Source organism: Anabas testudineus, chromosome 21 (genome assembly GCF_900324465.2).
Source record: "Anabas testudineus chromosome 21, fAnaTes1.2, whole genome shotgun sequence".
NCBI lineage: Eukaryota > Metazoa > Chordata > Actinopteri > Anabantiformes > Anabantidae > Anabas > Anabas testudineus.
In genome coordinates this window covers 4,222,210-4,237,012 of record NC_046629.1, presented here as the reverse complement: position 1 = coordinate 4,237,012, position 14,803 = coordinate 4,222,210, and the positions used below count along the sequence as shown (strand labels likewise).

General features: G+C 37.9%; 1 protein-coding gene across 1 annotated transcript; it reads right to left on the bottom strand.

Moving 5' to 3' along the window:
• Positions 1–7,221: 7,221 nt before the first annotated feature.
• Positions 7,222–8,343, bottom strand: LOC113172742 (trace amine-associated receptor 13c-like; the record flags this gene model as incomplete). Its single annotated transcript, XM_026375757.1, has 2 exons — positions 7,222–8,035; positions 8,192–8,343. Coding segments are annotated over 2 exons (966 nt in total), but the record flags the coding sequence as incomplete, so codon positions are not given.
• Positions 8,344–14,803: the final 6,460 nt, after the last annotated feature.

Below are 14,803 nucleotides of genomic sequence, written 5' to 3'. Positions count from 1 at the left end.
CGCCATTTTCGTTCTAACTTTCGAGTATTCTGTTTTAAAGCACACGTATGCTCCTTATACACATCTCCATCTAGTCAGGATGGTAGACATGTTGATGGTTTAGATGAATTAACTATTGAAATTATCTCAGCATGACATGCAGGTTAGAAGTAGTCTACTTATGAGTGACGTCTTACACATGAATCTAGAGCGGCTGTACATGTGAATCCATTTTGATCTAATACTTGTGATATTATTAGTAAAGAAATTCATGAAGTCATTGCTACTGATAGTAGTAACCTACCTGGCTACCTGTTGCAGTAGCTCCCATTAGATTTGTATTTTGTAGTTATTTTGTGCGTTTCCTTTCCGTTCCGTTCCTTATTATTCTCTTGATACTCTCCTTTGAAACAAAGGCGAGAATGAAGAATGGTGCCAGAGGTTTGGAAGACATCATGTCTGATGCCAGTTCCTAAATCGTCGTATCCTTCTGCTCTAAATGATTACAGACCAGTCGCCCTCACCTTACATATCATGAAGGTCCTGGAGAGACCGGTTCTGGCTCATTTGAGACCTCAGGTCGAGACATCACTTGACCCACCACAGTACTGCGCATTAAAGATTCCAAATAAACTGCAGGAGTGATTATATTACTCTTTAAATTCACCCGATTTGATCAACTTTAAAGTTTAATACAATAATCTGATAAATGACCCCAATCAACATTTATTTCAGTCATTTTGTCTTATGCTCTGATTTATATGAACCTCCAAAGAACAGTAAGATTGCCACTGTGGGTTTAAAAGTACTACTGCAGTCCAAATTTTCTTTAGAGTAAAAAACTTCCAGGACGGGCATCCATCTGCCTCAACCGGTTGGGGTAAGTGGAAAAAGGAGAAAGAAAAGCACAGCAGGCAACAAAAATCTATGACAACAAGCAGCAGAAACACTGCACAGGTTGGTGGAACCAGTAACTGCACTCTGGAGATTTACAGCTCTGTCTAGTCTGGATGGGAGACATGTTGATGGTTTAGAGGAATTAGTTATTGAAATTAACTTTGCATGATCTACAGGGATGAAGCAGTCTACTTATGAGTGAGGTCTTACAAATGAATCTAGAGCTGTTGTACATGTTAATCCATCCATGCGAGTTACCGGCAGGATCTGATACTTTTTTATCTAATAGTTGTGATATTATTAGTAAAGATATTCATGAAGTCATTACTACTGATAGTTAAAGTGATACTAGGCTCAACAGAGCTATGACACTTTGTCAGCCTGGCTACAGGTAGGCTCAAAGGAACCTGACGTTCTTATTGCTGGAGCTAATCCCAGCTGTCATTGGGTGAAATCCAGGTTGTCGAGGCCTTGTCTCTATTCATCTTTGTTTTTTACAGTACAATTATTGTTTACCCACAAGTGTGCTTGAACTATACAGTGTTCTACTTCACAAGATTTATAAAACATCTCATCAAAACCATTGAAATTTACTGAAACGTTTATGTTAAAGTGACATATTAACCAGCAGAATCACTAACTAAAACTTCAGGGCTTTACAAAGTCATTGAGCCTCTAACAAAAATCAATAACAACATATAATGGCAAGTGTGGGCGATATTATTAAATGTAAAAAAGAAAAAATTGAGTGCAGGCAATTAGATTTTAAAAGCAGATTACATAGAATATATTAACAATAAAGGCCTCCAAGTGTAACATCAGTGTTCCAAAGAATATATAGATCCTACATTTGGACAGTACAATAAGGCAGCTGTGGATCAGGAGTTAGAGCAGTCGTGTATCAATCATTAGACTGAATATTTGATCCCTAAACTTCTGATTTCTGAGTTCAGACTGTTTATGGGGACAAAATTTAAAAAGAAGTGAAGCAATCTATCTTATTTCAGCAGTTTCACAGTAGCATTCTTTTAGATTTGATCTGACTTTAGGGTTTTTTACGTTGTTGATTCAGTTTTAGTAAGTTCCAAACACATTTTCTTGATCAAATAGTTTTTGCATTTCAGTCACTCCACAGTGTCTCCCTACAGGATATTAGTCTCACAGGAGCCAGGCCTCAGAATTTTCAGTGTAACAATAAGTTGAATAGATTTTCTAAACCAGGGGTAGAAAAAGGTATAAATCATTGGATTTAGACAGGAGTTCAAATAGAACAGACATATTACAAAGGCAGAAGATGAAGTATTAATTAGTGTTTCATGGCTTATAATTGCAACACAGAAATATGGGCACATGCATATTAGAAAGACAATTACAACAACACCAAGAGTCCTGGCTGCTTTCATCTCAGATTTCTTTGCAGAGACACTCACTGAATGTTTGTATGAGACAACCACAATGTGAGACCTCATGGCTCGAGCCTGAGACACAACCACCACAAATACTCTCATATATAGAACTATGATGACAGTGATAGGAACAATGATAGAAAATGTAAGATTTAGAACATGTTCAATAAATTTTAAGACTATCACACACTCTCCCACACAGAAATGTGTGCCTGGCTGTTTCAAATTATCTCTCTTGAGCACACAGAGAAAGAAGAGAGAACAGATCCAACACAGTGAAACACAGACTCCAACTCTTTTTGGTGTGACTTTGATGGAGTAATGTAGAGGGTCACAAATAGCCACGTAACGGTCAATGGATATGAGAACCATGATTCCTACTGAAGTAGAGTTAATAATAAAGTCTACAAGACAATACAGACTACACATAAATTCACCAAGAAACCAGCAGCCGTCTATGAGCATAATTTGAAACAACCAGAGGAAACCTACAGAGAAATCTGAGACAGCCAGAGAGAGAAGGAGGAGGTTGGTGGGAGTGTGGAGCTGCCTGGAGAGAAAAGACAACAACATGTTGTTTTCAGTTTAAACAATTATTACGGCATACGGATAACAGATTTGACAGATTTGACAAGTGATTAAGTGATTTTTAGAATAACAAAATACTAAAATGTTTGGTTTATAATTTGATTAAATAAGTTGTTACTTGAAGTGGGAGATGGAGATGATGACCAGCAGGTTGAGAGATGCAGTAAGTAGAGAGATGAAGGACAGAACAATGTAAATAAGAACAGTGTGAGAGTGAGGACGCTTTGGTTTCCTGCAGGAGGTGTTGAGATGTGGAAAGCAGAGTTCAACTTCCTCCATCATCAGAGAGAGAGGAGAAGCTGCTGAACTCTGACAGCTCTCTGAACAAATCTCTCTGTCTTATAACTTTATGTATCTCTTTACTCCCTCCTCTAGAATTCCCTCTGAATGATTCTCCACCTTTTCTCCATAGATTGTTTTTATTAGTACCTGTGCTAAAACTATGGTCATATACCAATATGAATGTGTTGTATTCATTACACAATTTTATTAAAAGTAAATAAAGTAAACATTTTATTCATACACATCCCCTAGTTAATAAACATTCTGCACATGAAAGATTCCAAATAAACTGCAGAAGTGATTATATTACTCTTTAAATTCACCCGATTTGATCAACTTTAAAGTTTAATACAATAATCTGATAAATGAACCCAATCAACATTTATTTCAGTCATTTTGTCTTGCTTGCTTGTCTTGTCATGCTTTGATTTATATGAACCTCCAAAAAACAGTCTGTAAGATTGACACTGTGAGTTTAAAAGTACTACTGCAGTCCAAATTCTCTTTAGAGTAAAAATCTTCCAGGACGGGCGTCCATCTGCCTCGACCGGTTGGGGTGAGTGGAAAGAGGAGAAAGAAAAGAACAGCAGGAAACAAAAAACTATGAAAACAAGCACTGGACAAGTTGGCAGAACAAGTAACTGCACTCTAGAGATATATTAAATTCAATTCAATTCAATTTTATTTGTATAGCGCTTTTTACAATTGACATTGTCACAAAGCAGCTTTACACAACCAAAGAAACTATAGAAGTTTACAGTCATATATATCATAATAATCAGATTGTCCCTAATGAGCAAGCCGGGTGACGGTGGCAAGGAAAAACTCCCTGAGAAGGCTACAGGAAGAAACCTTGAGAGGAACCCATCCTCATATGGGTGATTACATGCTGTGTAGGCAGCAGTCCAGTATAACAGTTAATGTTCCAGCAGGACTAACTATGACAGCCTAACTATAAGGGTGGGCCAGAAGGAAACACAGACATGAGGGCTCCCTGGGATGTAGAGCAACCGAACACTTCACTGTCAACAAACCTGAGTGATCAGTGAGATTTGGGAAGACAGCATCCAAACATACCAGTTCACCTTAATGCTCTACGTCCATGAGTCCTTCCACAAGGCAAATCTACTTACAAGAATGCTTGACTATATATTTGGTTTTTAGTCTAGACTTAAATACTGAGACTGTGTCTGAGTCCCTACTGCCCCCAGCTGTAGTTGTCATGATACGAGATACTGACAGGCAGCCAGCATCCTTTGATCGAAGTAGGCGTGGATCATAAGACACTAGCAGTTCACTTAGATACTGCGGCGTGAGGTCATTTAATGCTTTAAATGTTAAAAGTGGTATTTTAAAATCAATGCAAAATTTCACAGGGAGCCAATGAAGTGTAGATAAGATAGGGGTGATGTGCTCATATCTTCTGGTTCTAGTGAGGACTCTCGCTGCTGCATTCTGAACTAACTGAAGCTTGTTTATGCACCTGGTTGAACAGCCAGACAGTAAGGCATTACAGTAGTCCAACCTAGAGGTGATGAAAGCATGGACTAATTTTATCTGCGTCGTTTAGTGACAAAATATTCCTTATCTTGGCAATATTTCTGAGGTGAAAGAAAGCTGTCCTGGTGATATTATCTACATGAGCTTCTAATGAAAGACTGGAATCTAGAATCACACCAAGGTCTTCTACTGTTGCACTAGATGTAACAGAAAGGCCATCTAGAGTTACGGCATGATCTAAAATCTTGCTTCTAGCTACATGTGATCCTATGAATGGAAGTTAATTAGCATCCAGTCTCTTATGTCCTTTACACATTGCTCAACTTCATTAAGCTGTTTGATCTCATCTGGTTTTGATGAAACATATAACTGTGTGTTGTCAGCATAACAATGAAAGTTAATACCATGCTTACGGATTATGTTGCCCAGAGGAAGCATGTAGAGGGTAAAAAGCAATGGGGCTAAAACTGAACCCTGTGGAACACCAAACGCCAATAGAGAATATGTGGAGTATTCGCCATTTAGATCTACATACTGATAATGATCAGTCAAATAGGATTTAAGCCAGGAGAGGGCCGTTTGAGGTCACAAGCATAGTGACGCTACCCTGATCAGAGGCCAAAAGGAGGTAATTTACTAGTTTAACAAGTGCCGTCTCTGTGCTGTGATGAGGCCTAAAATCCTGACTGATAGAGTTTGTGTATGTTATTTCTATGTAGATACGAGCATAGCTGCCCAGCTACTATCTTTTCGAGAAACTTGGAGATAAAGGGGAGGTTTGATATCGGCCTGTAATTGGACAGCTGACAGGGGTCGAGATCAGGTTTCTTACTTAGCGGTTAAACTGCTAACTAATAACTGCTAATTTAAAAGATTTTGGAACATACCTACTGCTGAGTGCTTCAAGGGGAGCAAAGTATTCTAGTTACTGATCTGCCGTGGTTAGTTTATCATCTGCGTCAATTAAATTGTCTGGTTTTAAAGCCTGAATTTTATGCTTTATATTTACAAATTTGTTATTGAAAAAGTTCATGAAGTCCTCACTACTGCACAACGTTGTTGTGGAAATATCTGCAGTAGTTTTCTTTCTAGTTAATTTGGCTACTGTATTAAATAAAAATCTAGGGTTATTTTTGTTGTTTTCTATGAGAGTGGAGAGATACGTTGATCTAGCTGCACTAAGAGCTTTTTTATAGTTCAGGATGCTCTCCTTCCATGCTATCTGAAACACTAATAATTTAGTTTGGCGCCATTTTCGTTCTAACTTTCGAGTATTCTGTTTTAAAGCGCACTTATGCTCCTTATACACATCTCCATCTAGTCAGGATGGTAGACATGTTGATGGTTTAGATGAATTAACTATTGAAATTATCTCAGCATGACATGCAGGTTAGAAGTAGTCTACTTATGAGTGACGTCTTACACATGAATCTAGAGCGGCTGTACATGTGAATCCATCCATGCAGTTGCAGAGAGGATCTGATAAATTTTTTGATCTAATACTTGTGATATTATTAGTAAAGAAATTCATGAAGTCATTGCTACTGATAGTAGTAACCTACCTGGCTACCTGTTGCAGTAGCTCCCATTAGATTTGTATTTTGTAGTTATTTTGTGCGTTTCCTTTCCGTTCCGTTCCTTATTATTCTCTTGATACTCTCCTTTGAAACAAAGGCGAGAATGGAGAATGGTGCCAAAGGTTTGGAAGACATCATGTCTGATGCCAGTTCCTAAATCGTCGTATCCTTCTGCTCTAAATGATTACAGACCAGTCGCCCTCACCTTACATATCATGAAAGTCCTGGAGAGACTGGTTCTGGCTCATTTGAGACCTCAGGTCGAGACATCACTTGACCCACCACAGTTTGCCTATCGCCCCTGGGTTGGAGTAGATGATGCTATTGTCTACCTGCTTCAGCGAGCTCTCTCACACCTGGACAAGGCAGCAGTGGGGAACACGTTCTTTGATTTCTACAGTGCCTTTAACACCATCCAGCCTGTCCTGCTGAGAGAGAACCTCCTGAAGATGCAGGTAGACTCCTCCACAACCTCCTGGATCACTGACTAACTGACAGACTGACCACAGTTTGTACGACTGCAGGGATGTGAGTCTGAGCGGGTGGTTAGCAGCACAGGAGCACCTCAGGGGACTGTCCTCTCACCTTTCCTCTTCACCCTGTACACCTCACACATTCAGTACAACACTGAGTCCTGCCATCTGATCTACAAAATTAATAAAATGTCTGATCAAAACCACTGAAAATGATGGAAACATTTATGTTGAAGTAAAAAATATTGACCAAAAGAGTCACTAACTAAAACCTCAGGGGTTCACCAAAGTCATTGAGCCTCTGGCAAAAATCTAATTCAACATATAATGGGAGTTTTGGGAGATATTGGTAAATGAAAAATAGAGTGCAGGCAATTGGATTTTAAAGCAGATTATATTAAAGCTTCAATGTAGCATTATTTTAGATTTGATCTTAGGTAGTTGATTCAGAATTAGCAAGTTCAAACACATTTGCTTGATCAAATCGTGTTTGCATTTCAGTCACTCCACAGTGTCTCTCTACAGGATATTAGTCTCAGAGGAGCCAGGCTTCATGATTTTTAGTGTAACAATAAGTCGAATAGATTTTCTAAACCAGGGGTAGAAAAAGGTATAAATCATTGGATTTAGACTGGAGTTCAAATAGAACAGACATATTACAAAGGCAGAAGATGAAGTATTAATCAATGTATCATGACTTATAAGTGCAACACAGAAATATGGGCACATGCATATTAGAAAAACAATTACAACAACACCAAGAGTCCTGGCTGCTTTCATCTCAGACTTTTTAGCAGAGACACTCACTGAATGTTGGTATGAGACAAACACAATGTGAGACCTCATGGCACGAGCCTGAGACACAACCACAACAAATACTCTCATATACAGAACCATGATGACAGTGATGGGAACAATGAAGAAAAGAATAAGACCTACAACATGTTCAATAAATTTTAAAACTACCACACACTCTCCCACACAGAAATGTGTGCCTGGCTGTTTCAAATTATCTTTCATGAGCACACAGAGAAAGAAGAGGGAACAGATCCAACACAGTGAAACACAGACTCCAACTCTTTTTGGTGTGACTTTGGTGGAGTAATGCAGAGGGTCACAAATAGCCACATAACGGTCAATGGATATGAGAACCATGATTCCTACTGAGGTAGAGGTAATAAAAAAGTCTACTAGAAAATACAGACTACACATAAAGTCACCAAGAAACCAGCAGCCATCTATGAGCATAATTTGAAACAACCAGAGGAAACCTACAGAGAAATCTGAGACAGCCAGAGAAAGAAGGAGGAGGTTGGTGGGAGTGTGGAGCTGCCTGGAGAGAAAAGACAACAACATGTTGATTTCAGTTTAAACAAATATTACAGCAGATAAAAACTGTGACAGATATGTCAAGGGATGAAGTGATTTTTAAAATAATGAAATACTAAAATGTCTCTCAGATTTTTAACATTCTTAAATAAGTTGCTACTTGAAGTGGGAGATGGAGATGATGACCAGCAGGTTGAGAGATGCAGTAAGTAGAGAGATGAAGGACAGAACAATGTAAATAAGAACAGTGTGAGAGTGAGGATGCTTTGGTTTCCTGCAGGAGGTGTTGAGATGTGGAAAGCAGAGTTCAACTTCCTCCATCATCAGAGAGAGAGAGAGGAGAAGCTGCTGAGCTCTGACAGCTCTCTGAACAAATCTCTCTGCCTTATAACTTTATGTATCTCTTTACTCCCTCCTCTAGAAATTCCCTCTGAATGTTTCTTCACCTTTTCTCTATAGATTGTTTTTATTAGTGCCTGTGCTAAAACTATGGTCATATTCCAATATGATTGTGATGTATTCATTACACAATTATAGTAAAAGTAAATAAAGTAAACATTTTATTCACACACATCTCATAGTTAATAAACATACTGCGCATTAAAGATTCCAAATAAACTGCAGGAGTGATTATATTACTCTTTAAATACACCCGATTTGATCAACTTTAAAGTTTAATACAATAATCCTATAAATGACCCCAATCAACATTTATTACAGTCATTTTGTCTTATGCTCTGATTTATATGAACCTCCAAAGAACAGTAAGATTGCCACTGTGGGTTTAAAAGTTCTACTGCAGTCCAAATTTTCTTTAGAGTAAAAAACTTCCAGGACGGGTGTCCATCTGCCTCAACCGGTTGGGGTGAGTGGAAAAAGGAGAAAGAAAAGAACAGCAGGCAACAAATATCTATGACAACAAGCAGCAGAAACACTGGAGAGGTTGGTAGAACCAGTAACTGCACTCTGGAGATATACAGCTCTGTCTAGTCTGGATGGGAGACATGTTGATGGTTTAGATGAATTAGTTATTGAAATTAACTTTGCATGATCTACGGGGAAGAAGCAGTCTACTTATGAGTGAGGTCTTACAAATGAATCTAGAGCTGCTGTACATGTTAATCCATCCATGCGAGTTACCGGCAGGATCTGATACTTTTTCATCTAATAGTTGTGATATTATTAGTAAAGAAATTCATGAAGTCATTACTACTGATAGTTAAAGTGATACTAGGCTCAACAGAGCTATGACACTTTGTCAGTTTTTAGATTTTAAAAGCAGATTTCATAGAATATATTAACCATACAGGCCTCCAAGTGTAACATCAGTGTTCCGAAGATGAATAGATCCTACATTTGGACAGTACAATAAGGCAGCTGTGGATCAGGAGTTAGAGCAGTCGTGTAACAATCATTAGATTGAATATTTGATTCCTGAACTCCTGACTTCTGAGTTCAGACTGTTTACAGGGAGAAAATTATTAAAGAAGTGAAGGAATCTATCTCATTTCAGCAGCTTCACAGTAGAGTTATTTAAGATTTAATTTGACTTTAGGGTTTTTTACATTGTTGATTCAGAAATAGCAAGTTCAAACACATTTATTTGATCAAATAGTTTTTGCATTTCAGTCACTCCACAGTGTCTCCCTAAAGGATATTAGTCTCACAGGAGCCAGGCCTCAGAATTTTCAGTGTAACAATAAGTCGAATAGATTTTCTAAACCAGGGGTAGAAGAAGGTATAAATCATAGGATTTAGACTGGAGTTCAAATAGAACAGACATATTACAAAGGCAGAAGATGAAGCACTAATCAATTTATCATGACTTATTAGTGCAACACAGAAATATGGACATGTGCATATTAGAAAGACAATTACAACAACACCAAGAGTCCTGGCTGCTTTCATCTCTGACCTTTTAGCTGTTACTTTCACTGAACGTTGGTGTGAGACAAACACAATGTGAGACCTCATGGCACGAGCCTGAGTACACAACCACAAAAAATACTCTCATATACAGAACCATGATGACAGTGATGGGAACAATGATGGAAAATGTAAGATTTAGAACATGTTCAATAAATTTTCAAGACCATCACACATTCTCCCACACAGAAATGTGTGCCTGGCTGTTTCAAATTATCTTTCATGAGCACACAGAGAAAGAAGAGGGAACAGATCCAACACAGTGAAACACAGACCTGAACTCTTTTTGGAGTGACTTTGATGGAGTAATGTAGAGGGTCACAAATAGCTATATAACGGTCAATAGATATGAGAACCATGTTTCCTACTGAGGTAGAGTTAGTAATAAAATCTACAAGACAATACAGACTACATATAATGTCACCAAGAAACCAGCAACCGTCTATGATCATAATTTGAATCAACCAGAGGAAACCTACAGAGAAATCTGAGACAGCCAGAGAGAGGAGGAGGAGGTTGGTGGGAGTGTGGAGCTGCCTGGAGAGAAAAGACAACATATAAATTATTTGAGTTGTCATTGCAGCAAATGAAACCACATAAAACAATGATACATTTACAATCATTTTTAGAAAACTATTTTTCTGTCTAATAATTATTTCTTTCTGCACATCTACTTGTTTTATAATTTGATGTAATATGTGTCTACTTGAAGTGGGAGATGGAGATGATGACCAGCAGGTTGAGAGTCACAGTAAGTAGAGAGGTGAAGGACAGAACAATGTAAATAAGAACAGTGTGAGAGTGAGGACGCTTTGGTTTCCTGCAGGAGGTGTTGAGATGTGGAAAGCAGAGTTCAACTTCCTCCATCATCAGAGAGAGAGAGGAGAAGCTGCTGAGCTCTGACAGCTCTCTGAACAAATCTCTCTGTCTTATAACTTTATGAATCTCTTTACTCCCTCCTCTAGAATTCCCTCTGAATGATTCTCCACCTCTTTTCTATAGATTATCATCATTAGTACCTGTGTTAAACCTATGTTCATATTCCAATATTATTGTGTTGTATTGACTACACTATGATAGTAAAAGTAGATAAAGTAAACATCTTATTCATACACATCTTATAGTTAATAAACATACTGCACATGAAAGACTCCAAATAAACTACAGCTGTGATTATATTACTCTTTAAATTCACCCGATTTGATCAACTTTAAAGTTTAATACAATAATCTGATAAATGAACCCAAACAGCATTTATTTTAGTCATACATTTTGTTTCATATGAACCTCCAAAGAACAGTCTGTAAGTTTGACACTGTGGGTTTAAAAAATACTACTGCAGTCCAAATTCGCTTTAGAGTAAAAAACTTCCAGGACAGGCGGGCATCTTTCTCGACAGGTTGGGGTGAGTGGAAAGAGGAGAAAGAAAAGAACAGTGGGCAACAAAAATCTATGAAAACAAGCAACATAAACACTGGACAAGTTGGTAGAACTAGTAATTGCACTGTGGAGATATAGAGCTCTGTATGGTCAGGATAGGAGACATGTTGATGGTTTAGATGAATTAACTATTGAAATTATCTCAGCATGATCTACGGGGAAGACGCAGCCTACTTATGAGTGAGGTCTTAGAAATGAATCTATTGCTGCTATAAACGTGAATTAATCCATGCCAGTTGACAAAGAGCTATGACTCTTTGGTCATGGCTGGTGGTGATGAGCATACAGGGATGAGATGTAGAGGCTGGTGGGGTGGTGTGCAGACAACAATCTTGGTCCTTAACACAGCAAAAACCAAAGAAATTATCGTGGACTTCAGGAGTAAGAAGTCAGATCTGCAGTCCATCCTTATAAATGGGGAGTGTGTGAAGAGGGTGCCAAGCTTCAAGTACCTTGGTGTGCACATAGATGAAGACCTCCAATGGAGCTCAAACACCGCAGAGGTTATAAAAAAGGCCCAACAGCGTCTTCATTTCCTGAGGATCCTCAGGAGGGTCAACCTGAAGAGAGAGCTGCTGGTTGCCTTCTACCGTTGCTCCATTGAGAGTGTGCTAACATACTGTATCTCCGTGTGGTTTTCAAGCTGCACCATGCAACACAAAAAGGTTCTACAAAGGGTCATAAACACTGCCCAAAAGATCATTGGCTACCCTCTTCCCTCACTGAAGGACCTCTACAGCACCCGCTGTCTTGGGAGGGCACGTAACATCCTGAAAGACTGCACACACCCGGGACACCGGGTGTTTTAGATGTTGCCCTCTGGAAAAAGACTCAGGGTGCTGAGGTCATGGATTAACAGGCTCAGGGACAGTCTTCATAATAGAGCAATAGCCCTCATGAACACACACACACATCTGGTTTAAGTTTAGTTTTCTGAGTAGAGTGTATAGTCTGTATTTATATAATCTTTTTAACTAGATTTTAAATCCTTTTAAAGTAATTGTAAGTTATTTTATTATTATTATTATTATTATTATTATTATTGTTGTTTTGTTGTTATCTTCTCTCTCTTTGCACCAATGTGTGGCATTTCGCAATTTCATTGAACTGTTGTATCTGATCTCTTTGAACAAATCTCTCTTCCTTATTAACTTATGAATGTCTTTACTCCCACCTCTAGCATTCCCTCTAAATGATTCTCCATCCTTTCTCTATTTATAATAATTATTAGTACCTGTGCTAAACCAATGGTCATATTCCAATATGATTGTGTTGTATTAATTACATCATCATAGTAAAAGTAGATAAAGTATACACCTTATTCATACACATCTCATAGTTAATAATAATAATAATAATCTGCACATGAAATATTCCAAATAAACTGCAGCAGTGATTATATTACTGGTTAAATTCAGCCCATTGATCAACTTTTATGTTAAATATAACGACCTGAGTGAATACAGCATTCATTTCAGCCATACAATGTGTCTTACACTTTGTTTTACATGAACCTTAAAAGAACAATCTGTAAGATGGACACTGTGGGTTTAAAAAGTACTACTGCAGTCCAAATTGAAAATACTTGACAGTACTGTTCCTTCCACCTCTTTTGCCCATGATTGAAGTTCTTAGGTAGTCGACACTTCATGAACACGGGCGAACGTGAGAAGAGCAAAACTTTAAGCTTTGACAATGACAAGCAACACTGAGTCCTACTTTTTTTTTTTTATTATTTGCAATTACAAACCAGCTCATGTGGATTTTATGTTAACATAACTTAATGTATTCACGTTGAAGTAAAAGTACTGATGAGCAGAATCACTAACTAAAATTCAGGAGTTCACCAAAGTCATTGAGCCTCTAACAAAAATCAAGAACAACATATAATGGCAGATTTGGGCGATATCATTAAATGTTAAAAAACATAAAAATAGAGTGCAGGCAATTCGATTTTAAAAGCAGGTTATATAGACTATATTGACAACAAAGGCCTCCAAGTTGAACCTCAGTGTTCCAAAGATGACTGGATCTTCAAATTTACTAAGCTCAAAGATGAAGGACAGCACAATAGGGTTGAGGAGTTGAGACTGTTTACGGGGACAAAATTAAAAAGAAGTGATGGATGTCTTTCATTTCATGAGCTTTAATGTAGTGTTATTTTATTTTTAATTTAATTTTTTGACTTTAGGGTTTTTGTAAATTGTTGATTCAGTTTTAGTAAGTTCCAAACACATTACTTGATCAAATAGTTTTTGCATTTCAGTCACTCCACAGTGTCTCTCTACAGGATATTAGTCTCACAGGAGCCAGGCTTCATGATTTTCAGTGTAACAATAAGTCGAATAGATTTTCTAAACCAGGGGTAGAAAAAGGTATAAATCATTGGATTTAGACTGGAGTTCAAATAGAACAGACATATTACAAAGGCAGAAGATGAAGCACTAATCAGTGTATCATGACTTATAAGTGTAACACAGAAATATGGACTTGTGCATATTAGAAAAAGAATTACAACAACACCAAGAGTCCTGGCTGCTTTCATCTCAGATTTCTTAGGAGAGACACTCACTGAACGTTGGTATGAGACAAACACAATGTGAGACCTCATGGCACGAGCCTGAGACACAACCACAACAAATACTCTCATATTCAGAACCACGATAGCAGTGATTGGAACAATGAAGGAAAATGTAAGGTTTAGAACATAATCAACAAATTTTAAGACTATCACACATTCTCCAACACAGAAATGTGTGCCTGGCTGTTTCAAATTATCTTTCATGAGCACACAGAAAAAGAAGAGGGAACAGATCCAACACAGTGAAACACAGACCTGAACTCTTTTTGGTGTGATTTTGGTGGAGTAATGTAGAGGGTCACAAATAGCCACATAACGGTCAATAGATATGAGAACCATGTTTTCTATTGAGGTAGTGGTAGTAAAAAAGTCTACAAGACAATACAGACTACATATAAAGTCACCAAGAAACCAGCAGCCGTCTATGAGCATAATTTGAAACAACCAGATGAAACCTACAGAGAAATCTGAGACAGCCAGAGAGAGAAGGAGGAGGTTGGTGGGAGTGTGGAGCTGCCTGGAGAGGAAAGACAACATATTAATTATTGTAATTGTCATTGCAGCAAAAAAAACACATGAAACAATGATGCATTTACAATCATTTTTAGAAAACTAATTATTTAATTATATCTTTCTGCACATCTACTAGTTTTATAATTTGATGTAATATGTGTCTACTTGAAGTGGGAGATGGAGATGATGACCAGCAGGTTGAGAGATGCAGTAAGTAGAGAGATGAAGGAAAGAACAATGTAAATAAGAAGAGTGTGAGAGTGAGGACGCTTTGGTTTCCTGCAGGAGGTGTTGAGATGTGGAAAGCAGAGT